Raw genomic sequence first — 18,347 nt, 5'->3', positions numbered from 1 at the left:
CTTTCTGGTGCGGCTCTGGCTGCTGCTGCTGTCACTGACTGCAAGGCAGAAAGTGCTCCAGTGAAAACGGGACGGGGAGTCCTCCACAGCAGCATGGACGGCTGCCCGCCATAGTTCCTGCTGCCCGGGTTCTACTTCCCACAGCCTCGGCCGTTAGTCGGCGGAGAGTTTTCTCTTATTGTCCTTGGTTTCCAGCCCGTGTGAGCGCGTTGTTCATGTTGCAACCCGCGATGGATCGAGTGAAAAGCTCCATGCAGCAAGTCCCCAACGCTATCCCCAAAGTGATCCGTCGGACTGGAGGGGCCAACAGCCTGGAGCTGGAGAGGGAAAACTTTGAGAGAGGGCAGGTAGGAGGAAAGTCAGAGACTGGAATCTGCTGTGGATGAACGCGTGGGAAGCATGGATGGATGGATGGATGGATGGATGGATGGATGGATGATTAATAATAGCAATCATGTCGCGCTGTCTCTTGCCAGCTCAGTTAATAAACCTGGCTGAGGTGGTGAAAAAAGAAATCACTCCCACTCATGTTCAGGCAGTTCACCCCACTGTCTGTGTTTGAATCCTCATTGTTTTCCTCGCGTGCGCGCGCGTGTGTGGAAGCAGACACAAATGGATGCACTGTACAACAAAAGAGCTGTTGAAATGTGGGTCAATGGCCTTTTGAATTCAGATAACGGTGCGTTGGAGCTTATCTGGTGTGTTTGTTAAGGAACAGGAAGGAGCTGCAGCGCCATGCAGCTGGATCATGTACGTCAATTGTGGAAGAAGCGCTGATGTTCGTGCTCCACTGAGAACAGAGCATCTGTATTGCTTAAAGCGAATCAGATGGCTGTACTCTATTTGATCTTGTGAGATCTACTTTGGATGACCTGCTCTCCCAGTTAGCAGTAGATGCTGTGAAACCATTCAGAGTCAGACCTGCCAGTGTGTTTGGACTCTTATTCCTGCTGCGTAACCCAATTTCTACCAGAGAGCAGAAGGTCTTGGTTCTGAAGCAGCAAAGTTGCCCAGGGCCATCACAGAACCACCACCCTGCTCCGCAGTCAGTTTAACATTATTGTTTTGAAATGACCACATCTGACAAGATGCATGCATCCAACACAGCTATAGTTATGTCTCATCAGTCCACATAATGTTTACCACACAAAATTCCTAACGGTGGCAATTATTTACCCAGTCTTTGTTATGGCTGAATAATGAACTCTGATCTTAGACTGTGGCGAGTAAGACCTGCTGTGATTCAGACATTTTTTGGTTTCTCCTGTGACCTCTGGGTGAACCGTAGATGCACTCTTGGGAGTTATTTTGGTAAGTCTTCTCAGATTTGCTTCTGAGAAAATTGACTGCTGTGGCAAAAGATTGTTAGACTATGAATCCGTACAAGCAGATTCATACAGACTATTCTCGACATAATACTTTTTCAGATAGACTACTTGAGTTACATGAAGCGGTGTTCTAATACCACTTTTCAGCACAGAATATTTAACTTGAAGCTTATTTTGAAATTGATCTATATTTATACCCTTTGCTTTTTGGTTTGCAAACACCCTCGTTAGTGTTCACCATTATTACAATAAATGGCTGTCCTTGTGGTTTGCCCAAGACTCAAAAGCCTTAGAAGTTTCCAACTCTTTCCAGACTGAAGCATGTCACTGACCTCATTACTCATCTGATCTCTTCTGATCGGAGTTTTTACCTTTTGTAAAAACATTTTTTAGCATACTTCATATTGTCAGACATGTTCTGTTTTAGTGATGTCCTGACATATCAGTATTTCTAAAAAAAAAAAAAAAAAAGAAGTGAGTAGCAAAAACATATTTATGATTCAACAAGGATGACAATTACTTTTTCAGAGCCCTCTGTCAGCATAAGGCCTCCCTTCCTCTCTTCAGACCAGGCACATTAGTTTGGGGAGAAAGTAGGTCAGATGAATCCATGTAGCCACACTGCTACAACAGTGCTGCAACATGCTTCTCCTACCCAGTCCTGTCAGCGCTTCCTGAATGTGCTTCAGCAGTTTTTTTTTTTTTGGCAACTGCAGATCTGTGATTGCAATCAATTTACAATGTCAGCCCTCTCCTAGCGCTCTGTGTTTCGTCCCTGCACCTGAGGGGATGGAAGCTGCTCGGATTAGAGGAGAGAAGAGGGAACGGGGTTGGCTTTAAGTGTTCAGAGTGAAGCTTGTGTCAGTAGGTCACTAGCCAAGCTCCTGAGATCACACCATGTGGACGTGTGATGAGCTCATCAACTTTAGGTTAGGAAGACAATGGCAAGACAACCTAAACAGATCTCCTGTTACTTGGTGATTTCTCACAATTTATTAGCTTTTATTTATTTATTTATTATTTGACTAATAAGCTCAGTTTTCTCTTCTCATTTCATATTTTAGTTAAAAACTAAAATGTGTTTTCTCTTGTGTGTCCCGTAAAGAGGCCATTTTTTTTTCTTATTCTTTCTTGTGGTCAGTATCTAACGTAGGGTCTGCAGCAATGCTAGGAGGTGGAGAAATCAATGAATCCTCTGTCCACTCCACCGTGGATCAGTGAGAGATAATCTGAAGTGATCTGTTGTGCTCCAAAGCTGCCTAAATCTGCTGGGTCGCTGGCTTTCACCAACAATATACAGCGCCTTTTACAGGGATCCATATCATTCAACTGTTAGACATGTTTTCACATTGCAAACTTCGATCTAATGTATTGCGATTTTATGTTTTAGAGCAATAGAAAGAATAATTTTAAAATACAAATTTGTATTCAGTCTTGTATTTTGCACCCAAAAATGAAATCAGTTGAGCCAATTGTCTTCAGAAGTCACCCAATCCCAACATAAATCCATGTGTTCTGTGAGGTTTGCTTAAAAATTAGTGAATAAACAGCATCATCATGACCAAGAAACACAGCAAACAGGTCAGGGATGAGGTTGTGGAGAGATGTAAAGCAAAGATAAGTTATAAACGAATATACAAGTTTGAACATGTCACAGAGCACTGCTCAATCTATGATCGGTAAAGAAAAACAAACGCATGATACAACTGCAAACCTGAAAAACTACTGCGTCCACCTCCATCCAGCTCCATCTGGGATTTCTCCCATTGAGCTGGATTTTTCCAAATGGTTTTTGACTGAAGTCACAGCCGTGTTGGGACGTGGTGGCCATCCACCACCAATCCACTATTGCGTCCATCTGGACCATCCAGGGTTGCACAGCAGTCATCAGTGAACAAGTCTGTTTGAAAATTAATCTTCATGTACGGCTGGGCCCACTGCGACCGTTTCTGCTTGTGAGCTCTGGTTAGGGGCCCAATAGTAGGTTCATGCACCACTTGCCTCTGGAGGATTCTCCACTTTGAGGTTCTAAGGCACCAGGAGCCTCAAATAACTGTTCGCTGCTTTATAAGGGCATTCTAACAGCTGCTCTTTTAATCCGATGAATTTGTCTGAATTTTATCTGTAAAAACCCATCTTTGTTCTAATCAACCACAAATCTCTTCACAGTACGATGATAACGCTTCAGTTTTTGTTAAATAGCTAATGTTTTCATATCTTTTCATGCGGTACTACACTATCTGATGATTTTTATCAGCATAGAGATACTTTCTCTTTCCCATATTGCTTGAAACCTGTGGCCTGCTTAATAATGTGGAACATCCTTCTTAAGTAGATTTCCTTTAATTGAGACAAACCAATCAACCCAGCTCTCTGAAATTAATTATAGTTATTTAAAGAGCCCTGACACACGATGCCATCAATAAATTTAACAGCACAACAAAAAATTTAATCTTTAAATCCAATTTGCAAAATAATTTGGAACACGGTGTAGTCGATGTGTCACCAACAGCACGGCCAAATGTTAGCAATTGGTTAAAATCAGATCCAGTTGTTTAAAACTTTAACAAAGTCCACCTCTCTAGCAAGTAATCGTTTCTCAATAACGAAGCAAAGCGTAGAACCAGAGGCTGTTTTTTACCAGGCTAGCTTACACCTAAACTGACTCCCAGGCCAGTGGTGACTCAGAGAAGCATATACTCACTCTGATGAAGACCATACTTGTGAAAGAGAATTAAAAGGCTATGCCTCCCTTTTTTCTTCCTCTTAAGTTATTTTCTTCTTCTTTATGTTGTTATGGCCTTTTAATTGTGAAGTGTGTGTGAATCCCTTTATGGAGCGCTATGGAAAAAATTGCCAAACTATGTAGTGGATTTTCCTGCCCTCACCCATTTTATTAAGGAATGCTATGACTCTTTGTATCCGTTTTTCTACTCATGTTTTAGTCTACAAAGAGAAGAAAAGACACCAAGATAATCACTGATTGTCCTTCAAATCTTTTGCCGCATAAAACACCCATTCTGGGAACTACAGGTCTATCGCTCAGGAGAGTTGGGTAAACAACCGTGGGGTGTTTGAAATCCTCTTTGTCATAGAGTCCATGCCGGGTTATAAAAAGCTTAAACCAGGAAAGCCAGATAGCACTCACTTGCTTTTAATGATAGGTTTAGCCCCATAATAGCAGCTGCCTCTCTAATTTAAGAGTTTAGAAGATATTTAATGTTAATGTCACTGCATGTTTTGGTTTTTGCTTCAGATTTCATTCCCCTTGAGAAGCACAAATAACAAGCTAGTATTGTACACCGCTGGTTTTTATTTTACAGCCTTTATCTCTTTGCTCCAGAACGTGAGGGTTGCCAGCTCCCAGACTGGCTGGGTAGGCGGTAATCTCTGGAATGATATGGACCATAATTAGTGCTTCTGGGAAAACTTCTGGGGCACCATTTGGGCTATGGAGTGTGAGCTGCTGAGCGACACCATATTGTATGTTACATAATTAAGGATTTAAATTTAGACAGCCTGACTTTTTCTTCCCATATTGGCCTGCCATTCTGAGGGCACACTGCCTGCTTTAGAATCAAGTGTGTTTGTTTGTGTATGGCTAAGTCTCCCGATCTCATTAAACCACCAATAATCAGGTTTATTTACAAATGTTTTAAGCCAAAGAGGACATTCAGCCAAGTTCTGTTCGGTCATCTAGCAGCTATGTTATCCATGGAAGGAGCATTTCCACAGGATCCAGACACAATCTGCACTCAGACTGCTGTTTTTTTTTTTTTTTTTTTTTTTTTTTTTTAATCATCCTGTCCGCTCTACCTCAACCCCCATCTAAGTCTCTCATTGTCTCGAGTCCTCTCCGCCGCCTCCTCCACATCCTGCAATTCACAACGCCAGGAGGCTGTGGAGGAATTTCCGCATACACGAGATGCGGGCTCGGTTAAACATGTGGGGACCTGAAAAGCGAGGCCTCCAAAAGCACTGAGGCAGCACAAACAGCAGGTGGTTGGTTTGTTGCCTCCCGGCACTGGCTGTGTGTGAAATGATAAAGCTGGACATGAGTGACGGGTTTGTAAGCGGAACAAAGTGCGCCGATGAATCCCTGGAGGCTCAAACAATGGCTTTGATTAACAAATTATTTTTTGGCTCCTCTGGTGTGTTTTTTACGGCTCCGTAAACCGGAAAAGGAGCAAGACAGTGATGGAGTGTTGTCTCATTGTCTGCAGGTCATAAATTAGACTGAGACCTCCTTCTTGTGTGTTATCATGTGGTACGCAAATCGTTTGGCTTCAATTCAAGTGGTCTCGTAAACAGAGAGACTAAATAAATTTGTTTAGCATAGAATCTGCTCAATATGTTAGTATTTGTTAAAAATTAACTTGTGAATTGCTAAGGTTTAGATTGTTGAAAATGAAAGCATGTTTATGACCTAAATGATGGCAAAGGTCGTCTGAAAATGTGGAGCTCGCCAATTCATGGAGCTGGTTTGACAGGGCATATTTCTGTCTTGCAAACATGCCACAAGTTATTGTGCTGAGGAATTTTGTTTAATCAGTAATAAAGTATCAATTTGGGTATCCTCACACATGTTCATCCACATCATTATATAGGCACTGAGTCCTTTCTACCAATTATTTAGATACTGCAAAATGAAACAAAATTGGAGAAAGTTAATTAATAAAAAATATTTTGCAACCTCAGAACCTTCCAGTCAAAAGTCCAGCCACATGTCTATTCAGTTTTAATCCACTCGCAACCAGCCTACCAGCTATCCAACTCTAACAAACCATCAATTGCAACTAACCAACCATCCAATTTTAACTCCTCAATTAACTATCTAGTTCAAGAAACTAACTTAACTCTATATCCAACCATCTATTTATCAGTCTAATTAACTCTAACCAACAAACCAGCCAATTCCAACCCACTAACAAACAAATTACAAAAAACAAACAAACTATCCATTCAATTGACCAACCATCCAATTTAACCAACCATGTAAATCCAAGAAACCAACCAATCATCCATTTCCAACCAACCATTCACAAGCCAATCTGATTCTTGCTAATCAACCAATTATATCAGACCAAGCAACCATCCAGGACGTAGCTTGCTATGTTGGTGCCTTAGTGCATGTATCTATATTTAGTAGAGAGAAATTTTCAGTTCAAGATGATGACAGATTCCAAGTGGGATTGAAATGAGGAAATATATATATGTAACAATGAAGAGTTCAACGCAGAACTGGAAGTCACCATAAACTGTTCTTCGGACATTGATCTCAAACTGCAGTCCTGAAACATTTAGATTTGTCCCTTCTCATACACACTTGCATTAAATGGTGAAACTGCCTCACTCGCATGCAGTCGAGCGCTACAGAGCTCTGCTAATGAGCTAATATTGGAGCCAGGTGTGCTGAAGCAGAGAGACAATTAAAAGCTGCAAGAAAGCAGCCCTTGGGGAACACAGTTTGAGACCACTGTCTTAAAATAAGACTGGCTGTTTTTACATGCTGTACTTGTTTGATGTAACCCCCTAAAAAAAAAATCAAAAGATTTGATTTTACAAAGGCAATTGACCCACATAATTATGACAGGTATTGTTTTTTTGAGGAAGATTAATGTGGAGGAGATTATTAAAATCAAAAATCCTCAAAGTCTGCATAACTTTTTTTCATTAAATAATTATTTTTAGATTTACTAAGTGTCACACTGATGGTCAGAGTGAATATTTCTTGAAACAGGACGGCAGCAGCTGCAGCAGTGCGACCATGAAGTGTAAAAACCATACTTGAGGGAGGAAAGAGAGTGTGAGGCAAGTGACGCACGAAGGAAGCATAAACATCATTCCGTTGTCCCTCGTTTTTCTTTTTTCAGCCCCGGCTCTTTTCAAGTACAACGCAGGTGTGTGCTAATTGAGATTTAGGCACAGAACGGACCATTGGGAGGTGGCACAGGAAACTGGGGAGATTGTTTTTTCTGGAATCTCACCTATCCAATACCAGCCCTCTAACCATCTGGGTAATTCCAAGAAACCAGCCTATTCCACATCCAGCCAAACAATCACTTCCAAGAATGTAGCCATCCTTCTCTTCTTTCATCCGGTGTCTATACAGTTCCAACCAACATGTAAATAGTTAAGGTTATACTATGCAGTTTTAGTGTATATACAGTGTTTCCCCCTAGTTCCCTTTGTGTCCCCACCAGACTAAGCATTATTTATTTAAGTCTTTTGAAAATGCTAGCTTTTCTGAAACATTATAGTTGGTGTTCAGATGTTAATGCTTCAAGTTTTACATAAACCTTGTATATGTATGACATAACTGAACAATGAAATGTGAGTAATGCAAACACTAAAACTAAGTTTTTTGGTTTTTTTTCTGAATAAATATTTTTTTTCCAAAAAACAATTGAATTAGTCTACAATTGAAGACATGTTTGAGAACTAAACATTGTGAAAGATTGGCGTAAACCTTGCTCCAGGTGGGTGAACTCTTTGAGTGTTTGAGAGAGAGAAGCCAGACTGAGACAGAGTGGGACAGCTGCATGTGAGAAATGCACAGCAGTTGGTGAAGGGCCCACGCCGTACCAGGAAGTGAAGAGACTCAGCAGAAAATAGTTGGCATTGTTTTTAGGCGGTCTGCTGAGAGGCCCGAAGTATAATGTGCAGCAGTCCCGGCGGCCTAATGAGAAGCATATTGATCATGGTGGCTGGCTTGGCCTCAGCTGGTCAGCTGTTGTTTGGTGATTGTGCAGGAGAGGCTGGCAAGGTTTTGAAAAATGGATTGCTGTGACTTGTTGTTTGGCTTTAAGCTGCCTCAGTGTCTTTTGTCTGTTATCCCAGACCTAGCGAGGTCAGACGCCAACCCAAAGTTATGTGCATGATGCTTTTTAGATTGACGTAATTAAGCTAGATTTAGTTATGTTCCTGCTTACATCAGAATGGTTCTCTTGTGTTTTCCCCATCGGTTTTAAAAAGGCAATAAAATAGTAAAGTCCCAAATCGCTTTTGCATTGGATTTCTTTAGCGTTTGCAGATGAAGGGATGTAATAAATTTTTGTCAAGTTTTTCTTCTTTATTATTATCTTCATTATATACAGGGGTAAATGGTAACCATAACCCCATTCTTGTAAAACTGTGCTTCTGCATGTAAAAATGCAGAATTAAAATAATATTCAGAGGGAACATAATAAAAATGCAAACATGCAAATTTAGAAAACAACCCACAAAATTATAGTAAATGTTATATTTTATTTGTTTTATATTTTAGAACTTGCTTTGGTGTAGTTTTAATTATCCATACCCTGATCTCTCTTTTTTTAACATAATGACATAAGAATAGCACTGTAAATCTTTTTTCAAAACCTTTCTGTCATAGAAGCAAAGGCAAAGAAACTCTGTACATGAAAGATAAGTTGCTGTAAAAAAATATATCATAAAAAGGAGAGACAGAGTTAAAAAAAGGTTACTCTGTTGGAGTATTGTCTTCATGCTAATCATTTGCATGACTAGCCTGGCTAGCATTATTTAAGCAGCTGTCTTCCTGTAATTGAAGGTTGTAATTCTTTACCTTGATTCTAAAGTGTCCAAATGTTGCCAAGAGTTTGAAGTCCAGGATGCTTTGGAAAACTGATAAAAGGGAGGAATTTGGCTGCAATATCTTCAACCTTCCTGTTATGTTAAAGGGCTTGCTCTATTTCACTTTCGTCTTCTAGTCTGATTGAACCAAAGCCATGTCTTGGCATGTTGTGGAAGATACAGTTCTAAATATTGTCCTAAACCTCTGTGCTACTTTTGAGTTTATTTTTGAAAAACGTCACTGAAACTGTAAACGGCTAAACAAAAAATTTCGACAGTAAAAAGTTTTACTGTCGGCACAACCCGATATTGCTTGAAGTGAATTCCTTAATCAGAAATAGATCAGGCTTTGTTTTTTTCAAACTGCCAAGGCTAAAAATGATCGGATAGTTTCTCAGTCAAGACGTTTATTAAGCTGTGCAAAAATGTGTAGTGTTGTGAAATGTGTTAAATGGAGTCAATAGAACTGTACATATAAACTAATAAAATTATCTTATGATCAGCTGTACCATCCTGCTTATTGATTGTTATTTTATATTTTTGGTCATAATGTTCCCATTTTACAGCTACCAACCACAGCAGACTTGAGTTGTAACCATAGAAGATGGAGAATAGAGCTGGAGCAAACGGATTCATTTTCAGTTCTTACTGTGCAAACTTAATTCAGAGTTGCACCATGTTTACTTATGCAAGTCAGAAGAGAAAACATGAAACACAAATTTTGGAGATGTGGTTAGGTCACATAGCCTGATTGGAACAGCATCAACCACTCAATTATGAAATTAGAAATGTGCAGACAGACATTTGGCATGCAACACCTTCAAAAAACAAGACTGATCTTGTTTTTCATTAATGACAGTTTGGCTCAGTCCGCCTCTACAATGTAACTCCTTGATATTGTTGTGTTGAAGAGGTGGATGAGAGTTTTCCTCTCCACAAATCCTCCAGTATGTTGCAGATATAGTTGCCCTGTAGATCACGCTAGCAATTGACAAAGTCAACTCTTTTTGTTTGTCGCTCATAAACCAAGCCTTAAGGTCGTTTTGCATATACTGCTGCCGAAGATTTAAGTGTGTAGTTTTTTTTTCTACCAATATGCACTGATCTGCAGAAATCTGATGAGTTGGAGCACTGTGCCCCAGTGACTGCATTTTAAAACATCTTGCAAGTTGATGAATGACCCAGAATTTAGGTGATGATGGTTTTTACCAAGTCAGAATAAATAGGTCTGAGTCTAAAATTGAAAAATTTAAGTAAAAATAAGTAATCAGATGGCATGGTGCTGATGCAGCTTGAAGATAAATGACGCTTCTGTTTTAGAATGTTAAGCTTTACTCTGGTTATAGTGAATATTCTGGAGCAGAATTTGTCCTCTTCCCCATCCCCTCCCTTTTTTTTATAAGCTGTGATTCTCTCTGTGTATATAAAGCTCTTTGATATTCTGGGGTTGTGACAGATGTTGGATAACATCTGTCACAACCTTCAGACTCAGAATAGTATTGCAATTCATGGTCTCAAAATTGAAACCATCTCAGTTTGACCAGATGGGGGCATCACTTACCCAGAATCGCCTCCATAGGGTAAATTTAGCATGAGCCTCATTATTTTTTTTCTTTCTTCATTTTTTGAGATACTTTTTGTCACCAGATATCACTATGAGTGGGAAAATTATTTTATCAAAGTGTCATACGTGTTGCTATGAATATTATTTACTAACGGTAGTTATTCCAGAAATAGTTTAAAATCTCCAAGTATGATTTCTATTTTCTGCTGATGACAGAAATAATGCTCACACTGACATTATCTTTCTCTTAATGATTATCTGTAAGAAGAACGTTGTCAAAAAAAAAAAAAAGTTATTGTTTTTCCTGTTCAGCCTGTACTATGTTTGACGCAAGCTGTGATTGCTGAGAACAGAGCTGGTCTACACAGAGTGCTCTTACCTTTGACTTCAGGAAATAAGTGGTAAAGAATAGGGCTGCAAAATATTAGCACATTGGACTCTGTAGCATTGCTGCTTTCAGTAATCTCTGTGACCTTTAGCAGCTTTGTTACTGTAGTCTGTGTCAGATGTGAACATCTGCTGCAGTGAAACTTTATCTAACTGGCTGGATGTTGTAGTGACAATGAAGTATTGCAAACAGCAACATTAGCAATTGATGCATTGGCAGACGGAATGATTAAAATAAGTCAGTTTTTGGAAATATTTTCTGTCTTTTGTGATTTTCTTTTTTAAGAAAAGAAAGTGAGGGGGAAAAATTCAGTCAGATTTGGATTTGGTATCATAAAATCTGAGTTTATTTTTAAGTTGCATCGCCCAGCCCTATTGCTCCATGAGATGACATTGGTGCAGGTAGCCTCAGCAAACAGAAACGGCACTGCAAAATAAAAGCTCCCTTACCAAAATAAAAGCAGCATCTTCAGTTTTGCCTGAAAAATAATAATCTGATGCTCGTTTAAATATAGAAGTCTTGTTGTCTGGCCCAGGGCCTCTAGAGAGCTGGATGGGTGTTGATAAAGCTTCAGATGCAATCTGAATCAGGGGTATTTTTTATATAGAAGCTGAGAATATAAGCTATTGTTTGTATTTTGTGTCTAGATAATCAAAACTATTGCAGTAGATGCATAGTGTGTGAATACAGATGATCAAAGGTTTTTCTAAGGAGGGGAGTGTTTTTTTTTTGTTTTTGTTTTTTTTAGGAAAAGCTTTATTTTTTTAAGTGGAAGATAATACTACTATTTTTGTGTCTGAGTTAGGTTTAATTATGTAAGATTACTCCAGGTTCATATCCTAAGCTCTTAACTCCTCCCCATCCTCCCCTTTCCTCGCCGGAACCCCTCGGTGGTCCCCGGGCCCCATCTTGGGAACCCTCGGGGATTGAGCCATCCCACTCCGCAGGCTCCATGCTACTATTGTCTTACCAGGTCGCGGGCTATTTGCAAAAACAAAGGCAGCCTCCTGTCTCTGTGTTGGCCGCGATGAGGGGCGATACCCGGTGAGCCGCTGCCGGGTTTTGCTGTGAGGCTGAGCGGCTCGCATCAGCGACGCTCCTCCGCTGCTTTCCCCGGCGCACAGCCTCTGCTTCGCGGCGGTCGGATGCTGGAAGTCCTCGCCGATCAGGGAGCGCGTTGGGCCGGGAGCGAGAGGGGAGAAGGGACGCGGAAGAGTGAGGGGTGGGGAGGGAGCACAGGATACAGGGACATTTTTTAAAAAATACCAAATCAGGACACATGTTGAGCTAACGGGGCGCTCCACCTCCCTCTTCTCCTCCCAAATGCATTTGTTGCCTCAGTCGCTTTCCCGTCGCTAATTACTCCGGATTTTAAAAAGAGAGGAAAAGGGAAGCCAGCGGCTCTAGGATCCTGGCTCACCGCTTTGAAGGACTACGATGGATCTGAGCAAAATAGTAAGTTCTCAATGAACAGACTATATTTAAAGAGAAGCAGCCTTGTGATGAAAATGTTTGTTTTTTTAGTGGAGGTTGAGGGGGTGGTGTCCAAGAAATAAGTCCTGCTGCACACATGCGGGATCAGGGCTGGTTTCATGTAAGAGTTACGGCTCTTTGCAAGCAGAGACTTGTTGTCTGCTGATGATTTGTAGCTGGTCGTGGGAATTTTGGGTGTTCTTGTAGGAGAAATTCTTGAGCTGGTCCAGCTTCTTATTACTGGGTGTAGAAGCTTTAAATCTGAACATCTGGACCTTTAAATGAGCAGCTTTACACAGCAGAAATTAAGATTCCTCTTCTGCTGAAAGGAGAAAATGCCTGGAAGCTTATTTCAGGTGCAAACTGCTAACTGCTGGATTCTTAAAGGTAACTCAAAAACACTTTAGCTTATACAAAAGTAGTTTTTTTTTTTGGCTCCATATTTAGGCAAGCTGAGAGTTCTGGATGATTAAGGCTCACAAAAAAGCATTCACATCCCTTTATTATTTATTTATTCGGGATTTGTCATACAACCATACAAAGCAAGACATAATGGATGAAAAGAAGGTAAACAAAAGTTGGGTCTTCACATTGTTTTCAACAAATAAAAATCTGTACAATGTGGCATGTATTTGTATTCAGCTCCCCCTCAGTCACTAGGTTGTAGAGCTGCCTTTCGCAGCAATGCAGCTGCAATTGCCATCTTTGTATATCTAGACTGGCTTTAATGCCAGTTTTTCTTTGTAAAATAACCCAAATTCAAATCTCGCCATAATTTCTTAATGGGTTGTTGTTCTGGACTTTGACTAGATCACACTAACTTGTATGCTCTGACAGTAGCTTTAGGTCACTAGCAGCTTTTGATGTGTTTCTCTTGTAGAAACACATCACCTTTATCTGTGAAGGTGAATGTCTTCACCTTCACAGATAAAGGTGAAGACATTATCTGTCTTCACCTCCATCTACCGTCCCATCTCTGACCAACTCTTACTCTGGTGAAAAACATTCTCACAGGTTATTGCTGCCACAGCTCTTACTTTCTTAAAGGGATGGTGTGTTTACGGTCATATGTAGCGGTAACCTTTGATTTCACATAATATCTGTCATGTAGGCCCCAAAAAACCCGATCAGGTGCTGAAGTGTCTCACAGACTGGCCAAGCTCCCGGAGTGCACAGTTGGAGCAGGTGTATGTAAGCCCTAGGCAACAAGACTAGCCTTTCACTGCCCATCATGGATGGATGGGTTCACTTTTAGCCCTTGTGGGGATGTGAGGAGGGGAGGGGAGGAGCAAAACCACCCACCTGTAATTCTGTAATCCCTAACCGGGAGTCACACAGAACAGTTTTAAAAGAAACGGCATACATAAATGAAGTTGTACTCGAGGAGGAAAAAATGATTTTTCTTGGCTGCAAGATGAAACTAAGCTGCCCACATGAAGCAGCCGGGGCACGTAGCCCAGACATGACGTAGGTGTAAAGATGCAGCGTCTCGCTTAGTCAATCTTCATTCAGATACAGTCAGCCTGTTGGCTTCAGATAAACTTCTCTCTATCAGTGAAAAGCAGTTCAGCATTGCGAGTCCATCAGTACTGCCAAGGCTGTCCTGTGAGCTTTACTGCATTGTTTGTTTTGCCCCTGGGTTTGGCTGTTTTTGGCATGTAGAGAAACACAGTGGTATGAAAGCAAAGTTCAGCCAAATTTCAAATTCCTGGAAAACTTGCATTCCCTTAATTCATTTATGTTGTTACATCAGTGCAGAGTTAAAAATCCAGGAAGGGTTGCTCAATATGTTCATTGAGCTGCATTGAAAAGAAGTTTTGGATACTGATGGGTTGATGCAAGTTATGTCAATGTTCAGGAAAGCTTCATTAGAACCTGCAAGGTGCAGAGCGTCGGTGTTTATTTACAGAGGTAGATGACGTTTCATTGGCTTTCTTGATATTTCGAAGATCTTTCATTCAGCCTGGTGGTTTAAATTCTGTTTTTAAAATGTCGAACACTTGTAATCCTTACCAAGAGCTTTCAAAGTGGAAAACATGAATGTAGATTGTCTAATCACCTTCTAACATGGTTAAAATGATACGTCACCAAGGACTTTGTACCGACTTAAAGGTGACCTGTTATGCTTCCTTGAACAGGTCAGGATAAGTTAGGATAAGTCTGTGGTCTGTAAAAAAACATGTTGCTTACATTTTTTGTACAAAATCTTTCTTGGTGAGACTTTCGTCTGCTCACTTTCTGAATGAGCTGTTTTAGGGCCACTTTGCACTTTAAATCCAACTGAGTGGCTACTCACCCCATCCCTCAACTCAACATTTATACTTGCATGGATGGTAGATCAGCAACAAAACATTTGTCTTGCCATTCCAGTAGCCATTGTACATCATGCAACGTGCTGATGTACACATTGCAGCTTGGGTTGCTAGGTGACAAATTACTAGCTAAGGGCGCAGTTTCGATCAATTGGTTTTTGAAACGGCTCATTTTCCAGACACAATAAAATGTGAACCTATTGCCAAAAATGTCTGGACGTTTTTAAAACGAGTTGAGGCCCAAATAGGAAGTATAAAAATTTAATTTTGCATGATATTTTCTCTTTAATACTTGTTATAAAGTGTTGCTGCTCTGACTGAATCATTTCTAATAGTTTTAATATTGAAACTGAGAGATTTTATTGTTTCGATGGGAACCCACTCTCACACACGCCGAACTGCCAAACAAGACGTTGTATCAACCCTGGTGCAGTGGGTGGAGTTACCTGCTCCTGTGGACATGATTTACATGCATGACCTTGTTTTGAACCCCGCAGTGGAAACGCACACCGGAAATGGTTAGGACAAATAACATTTTCGGTCAATGAGACGTGGAGGTTTCAGATTTCATAGTTAAAACGAGAAGACATTGTTGTATTTATGTTAGAGACTCTTACTTTGACCCAAGAAAGGAAATACTGATTTGTCCTTTGAAGACTGTATGTGGGACTCGCGGTCCAAATTTACATTGTGCCCTCTGGGAGTTGTGTTCATGATTAAACATCAAGTTTAAAATAATTGAAATATTCCCCAGTCGACTCGCTGACACACCTACCAGAGTCAGAGCCCCACAAGCAGCAATACTGCTCTAAAAATAAATCATGATCATATAGCGGAAGTCTGCAAAATGAAATGGTGCAACTGTACTGTCATGCTACCGTATCAGCAGAGAGTAACTGTACTCAGTCATATTCTCAAATGTATGTTCACTAATGGAATTGAAAAGAAAAAGCAGCAATCTCAGTCATATTTCTATGTATATTACCTATTGGGGTTAAAAATAGTTTTCTGAATCCAAAAAATAAAAATTTTTCCTGATTTAAATCAGAAATTGTTTTAGCTATGGATCCATATCAGATCCATAGCTAAAGACTTTTTCCAGGTACCAGGAAAAGTCATCAATAAGACACAGCCAAACATTTCTTTAGCAGATCTGACAATCTGAGCTGGCAGCCGGATAAGCAGATTTATTTGCCCTTATAACAGGAAAGTGTTTTCTTTAATAGCTGCGAGCCCAATCCACAAGTTTTATCTGACTCTGCAGGAAAACATGGACTCAAACACACACAGAAGACCCTGTGATTTGGTTTCCTAGCAGTCAGGAACTCCTCTACTGAGGAGATCTTCACAGATGTCTCCTTTACGACATTTCTTCATGTCTCCCTGGTCCTGCAGGAAGTGGAACTCTGCAGCTACTCAACTTCAGTCTCCTTCTCACTGTCCTGCAGAAAGCTGTCCTGTTAGAAACGGCATGTGAACTGCCACGGGACGGGGGATGAGCGCCCGACCTTTAGCATATGAGTGTTTGCCTTTGACCAGCTGTGGCCCTCCACCTCTGCCCCCAGCAACAGCAGCCCGGTGCACCAAACAGCCTTGAGCTTTCAAGCTTTTCCTAATAGGCTCTTAGGAGACGTCATCATCCCACTGGGCTTATCTAGACCACAGAACGCTGTCATTAATGGAGCGGAGGATGCGCGATGGATTCACTGGGAAGCAAGCAGCTCATGTTGACATGTTGAAGTATTTGCAGCAGAATATCTTTAAAATGTTGGATGGTTGGATGGTTCCGAAATCACGGCAAACCTGCTCTGTCTGCGTGAACATGTGAGTCCACCAGTTGGGAAAATGACATTGTAGGAAGAATATTTTGAGTGCCATCGATTGGCTCACAGGGCAAGATTTTAAAATTGTCTGCCAATTTTCCAAACCTGAGACCACACTCAATAAAAAAAAAAAAATCTTTGTACTCGCTGTACATTGTTATAACTTTGTGTGGTGTTGAGCCACACAGCAGGACCAACACACCACATACAAACCGATTTCACTCGCCAACATTCAGATGTCAGATAGAAAATCTCGCAAAACCTCTTGCGGCCAAATGTGAGTTCAGGCTAAACAAACATGGCCGTCTCGGAAGATGTAAATGCGATAGTTTGTAACTTATATTTGACAGAGAAAAATTAAGGCGAGCGCACCAGATGTCACTTAACACACCACACACACACACAGCGGGAATATCTCTTTCAGATGACTGTATGAGCGATCCTGATTGTCGGAAGGGGGAAATCGGTGCAAAAATCTGCATACTAACCTCTCCATGTTAACTAGGCAAAAAGTTCATCACAGTTGATATATCATCAGATCACAATCACATGGTTCCTTATACCTTGAACCTTTTGTCTTCAATAATCAAGATATCTGTTCCATCGTGGCTAAAAATTATATGTATATTTAGACTCCAGATGCTTTTTTTCATTTATGTTGCCGTGTCTGACTGCAGACCGGCTACAATGTGCTGCATCTTGTTTTGACGAAGTTTGTGTTTGTGTGCAGGGTTTGACTTTGTGGAGATTATTTTCGGCTGCGAGTGTGATAAACCGTGTCGGCATCACTGGTATGTTTTTACTGAAATGAATGTGCATTTGTGGGCAGTGAAATCTCTTTTTAGGCCAGTGGTTCAGACTTTTGAAACAGGGCATGCCCTCTTTCTCAGAGCAACAAAATAAACAGCAGCAGGAAACGGCATCAGATCAATCGCAGGTTTCTGGAAGGAATTTTTGGCTCAGGAACTGCCAAGGTCAGATCTCAGGAGCCGGTGTCTTGCATGTGTTGGACGTACCCCTGGTTCAACACTCCTGGATCAAATGAATGTTTCCTTTTGAAGCCTTTGCAGAACCTGATGACACCATGAGGAGCAGCTGGTAAACACCTAAAACATGCAGGGTTCGGGCCCTTGAAGACTGGATCCGGCCACCCGGATTTTAAAACGTGCACTGAGTGTGGTGTACAGTCAGAAGTTCATAAATATTTTTTTATGTTAAGTATTTCACTACAGTTAAGGCTCTGTATTGACTAGGAACAGACTGGACACCAGATTAAAGCTTTTAAAGGGGGAATATTTAGGAGCTAGTGCTTCTTAACGAGACATTCGTTAAGAATGTGTACATTGATATATACACCTTTTTTCTAATTATAAAGGTAACAGATATGCTCAATAGTGCTATTAAGTGGCAATATGTGCCTGGAAAATACATAATATTTTCTTCTGAAATGTTACAGTTGTAAAAGTCTGTTTTATGTCAGAGAAAGTGTTTTCTTCTACTGCAGAGATACCATTGCAATATTGCCCCTCCCAAACCTGTTGCTACACACAGCTGATTTGTAAGAAACTCAAGTACTTTTCCCTTTCTTTGAATAAAATAAATTGTTTAGAAATATTGCTCTTGAAAACCACAGACGGTCAAGGTGATGATGTTAAAACCCATCACTTTTATGAAGTTGGCTCCGTTTTAAACCTACATTTGGTAGGTTATGAGTGAAAGAGATCGACATGAAATGTGACGAGGTGACAGGGTTCGGTCTGAGCTGCTGCCAGTCAGGCTTGACTGAGCAAATGCTTCAGGAGAAAGGGGGTGTGGGGGGGACCAGTAAGGAGCAGGGGCGATTTTCAGCAAGCAGGAAATGGGCAATGCAGGGTGTGCCAAGAC

General features: G+C 40.8%; 1 protein-coding gene across 2 annotated transcripts in view; it reads left to right on the top strand.

Moving 5' to 3' along the window:
• hip1 (huntingtin interacting protein 1) overlaps window positions 1-18,347 on the top strand; it is a 45,393-nt gene continuing 27,046 nt past the window's right edge. Inside the window, exon 1 of one of the 2 annotated variants that reach the window (XM_055029084.1) lies at window positions 1-347. In XM_055029084.1, the coding sequence (XP_054885059.1) occupies window positions 216-347 (132 nt within the window). In that variant the 5' untranslated portion in view covers window positions 1-215. Of the gene's footprint in view, window positions 348-11,417; window positions 12,311-18,347 lie in introns of those variants that run through there. The other variant, XM_055029086.1, reaches the window with a different exon arrangement.

Source organism: Poeciliopsis prolifica, unplaced genomic scaffold (genome assembly GCF_027474105.1).
Source record: "Poeciliopsis prolifica strain line A6 unplaced genomic scaffold, Auburn_PproV2 SCAFFOLD004, whole genome shotgun sequence".
In the NCBI taxonomy this organism is placed as follows: Eukaryota; Metazoa; Chordata; class Actinopteri; order Cyprinodontiformes; family Poeciliidae; genus Poeciliopsis; species Poeciliopsis prolifica.
Note: the sequence above shows the minus strand (reverse complement) of the source record. Positions and strands in the feature narration are given on the sequence as shown.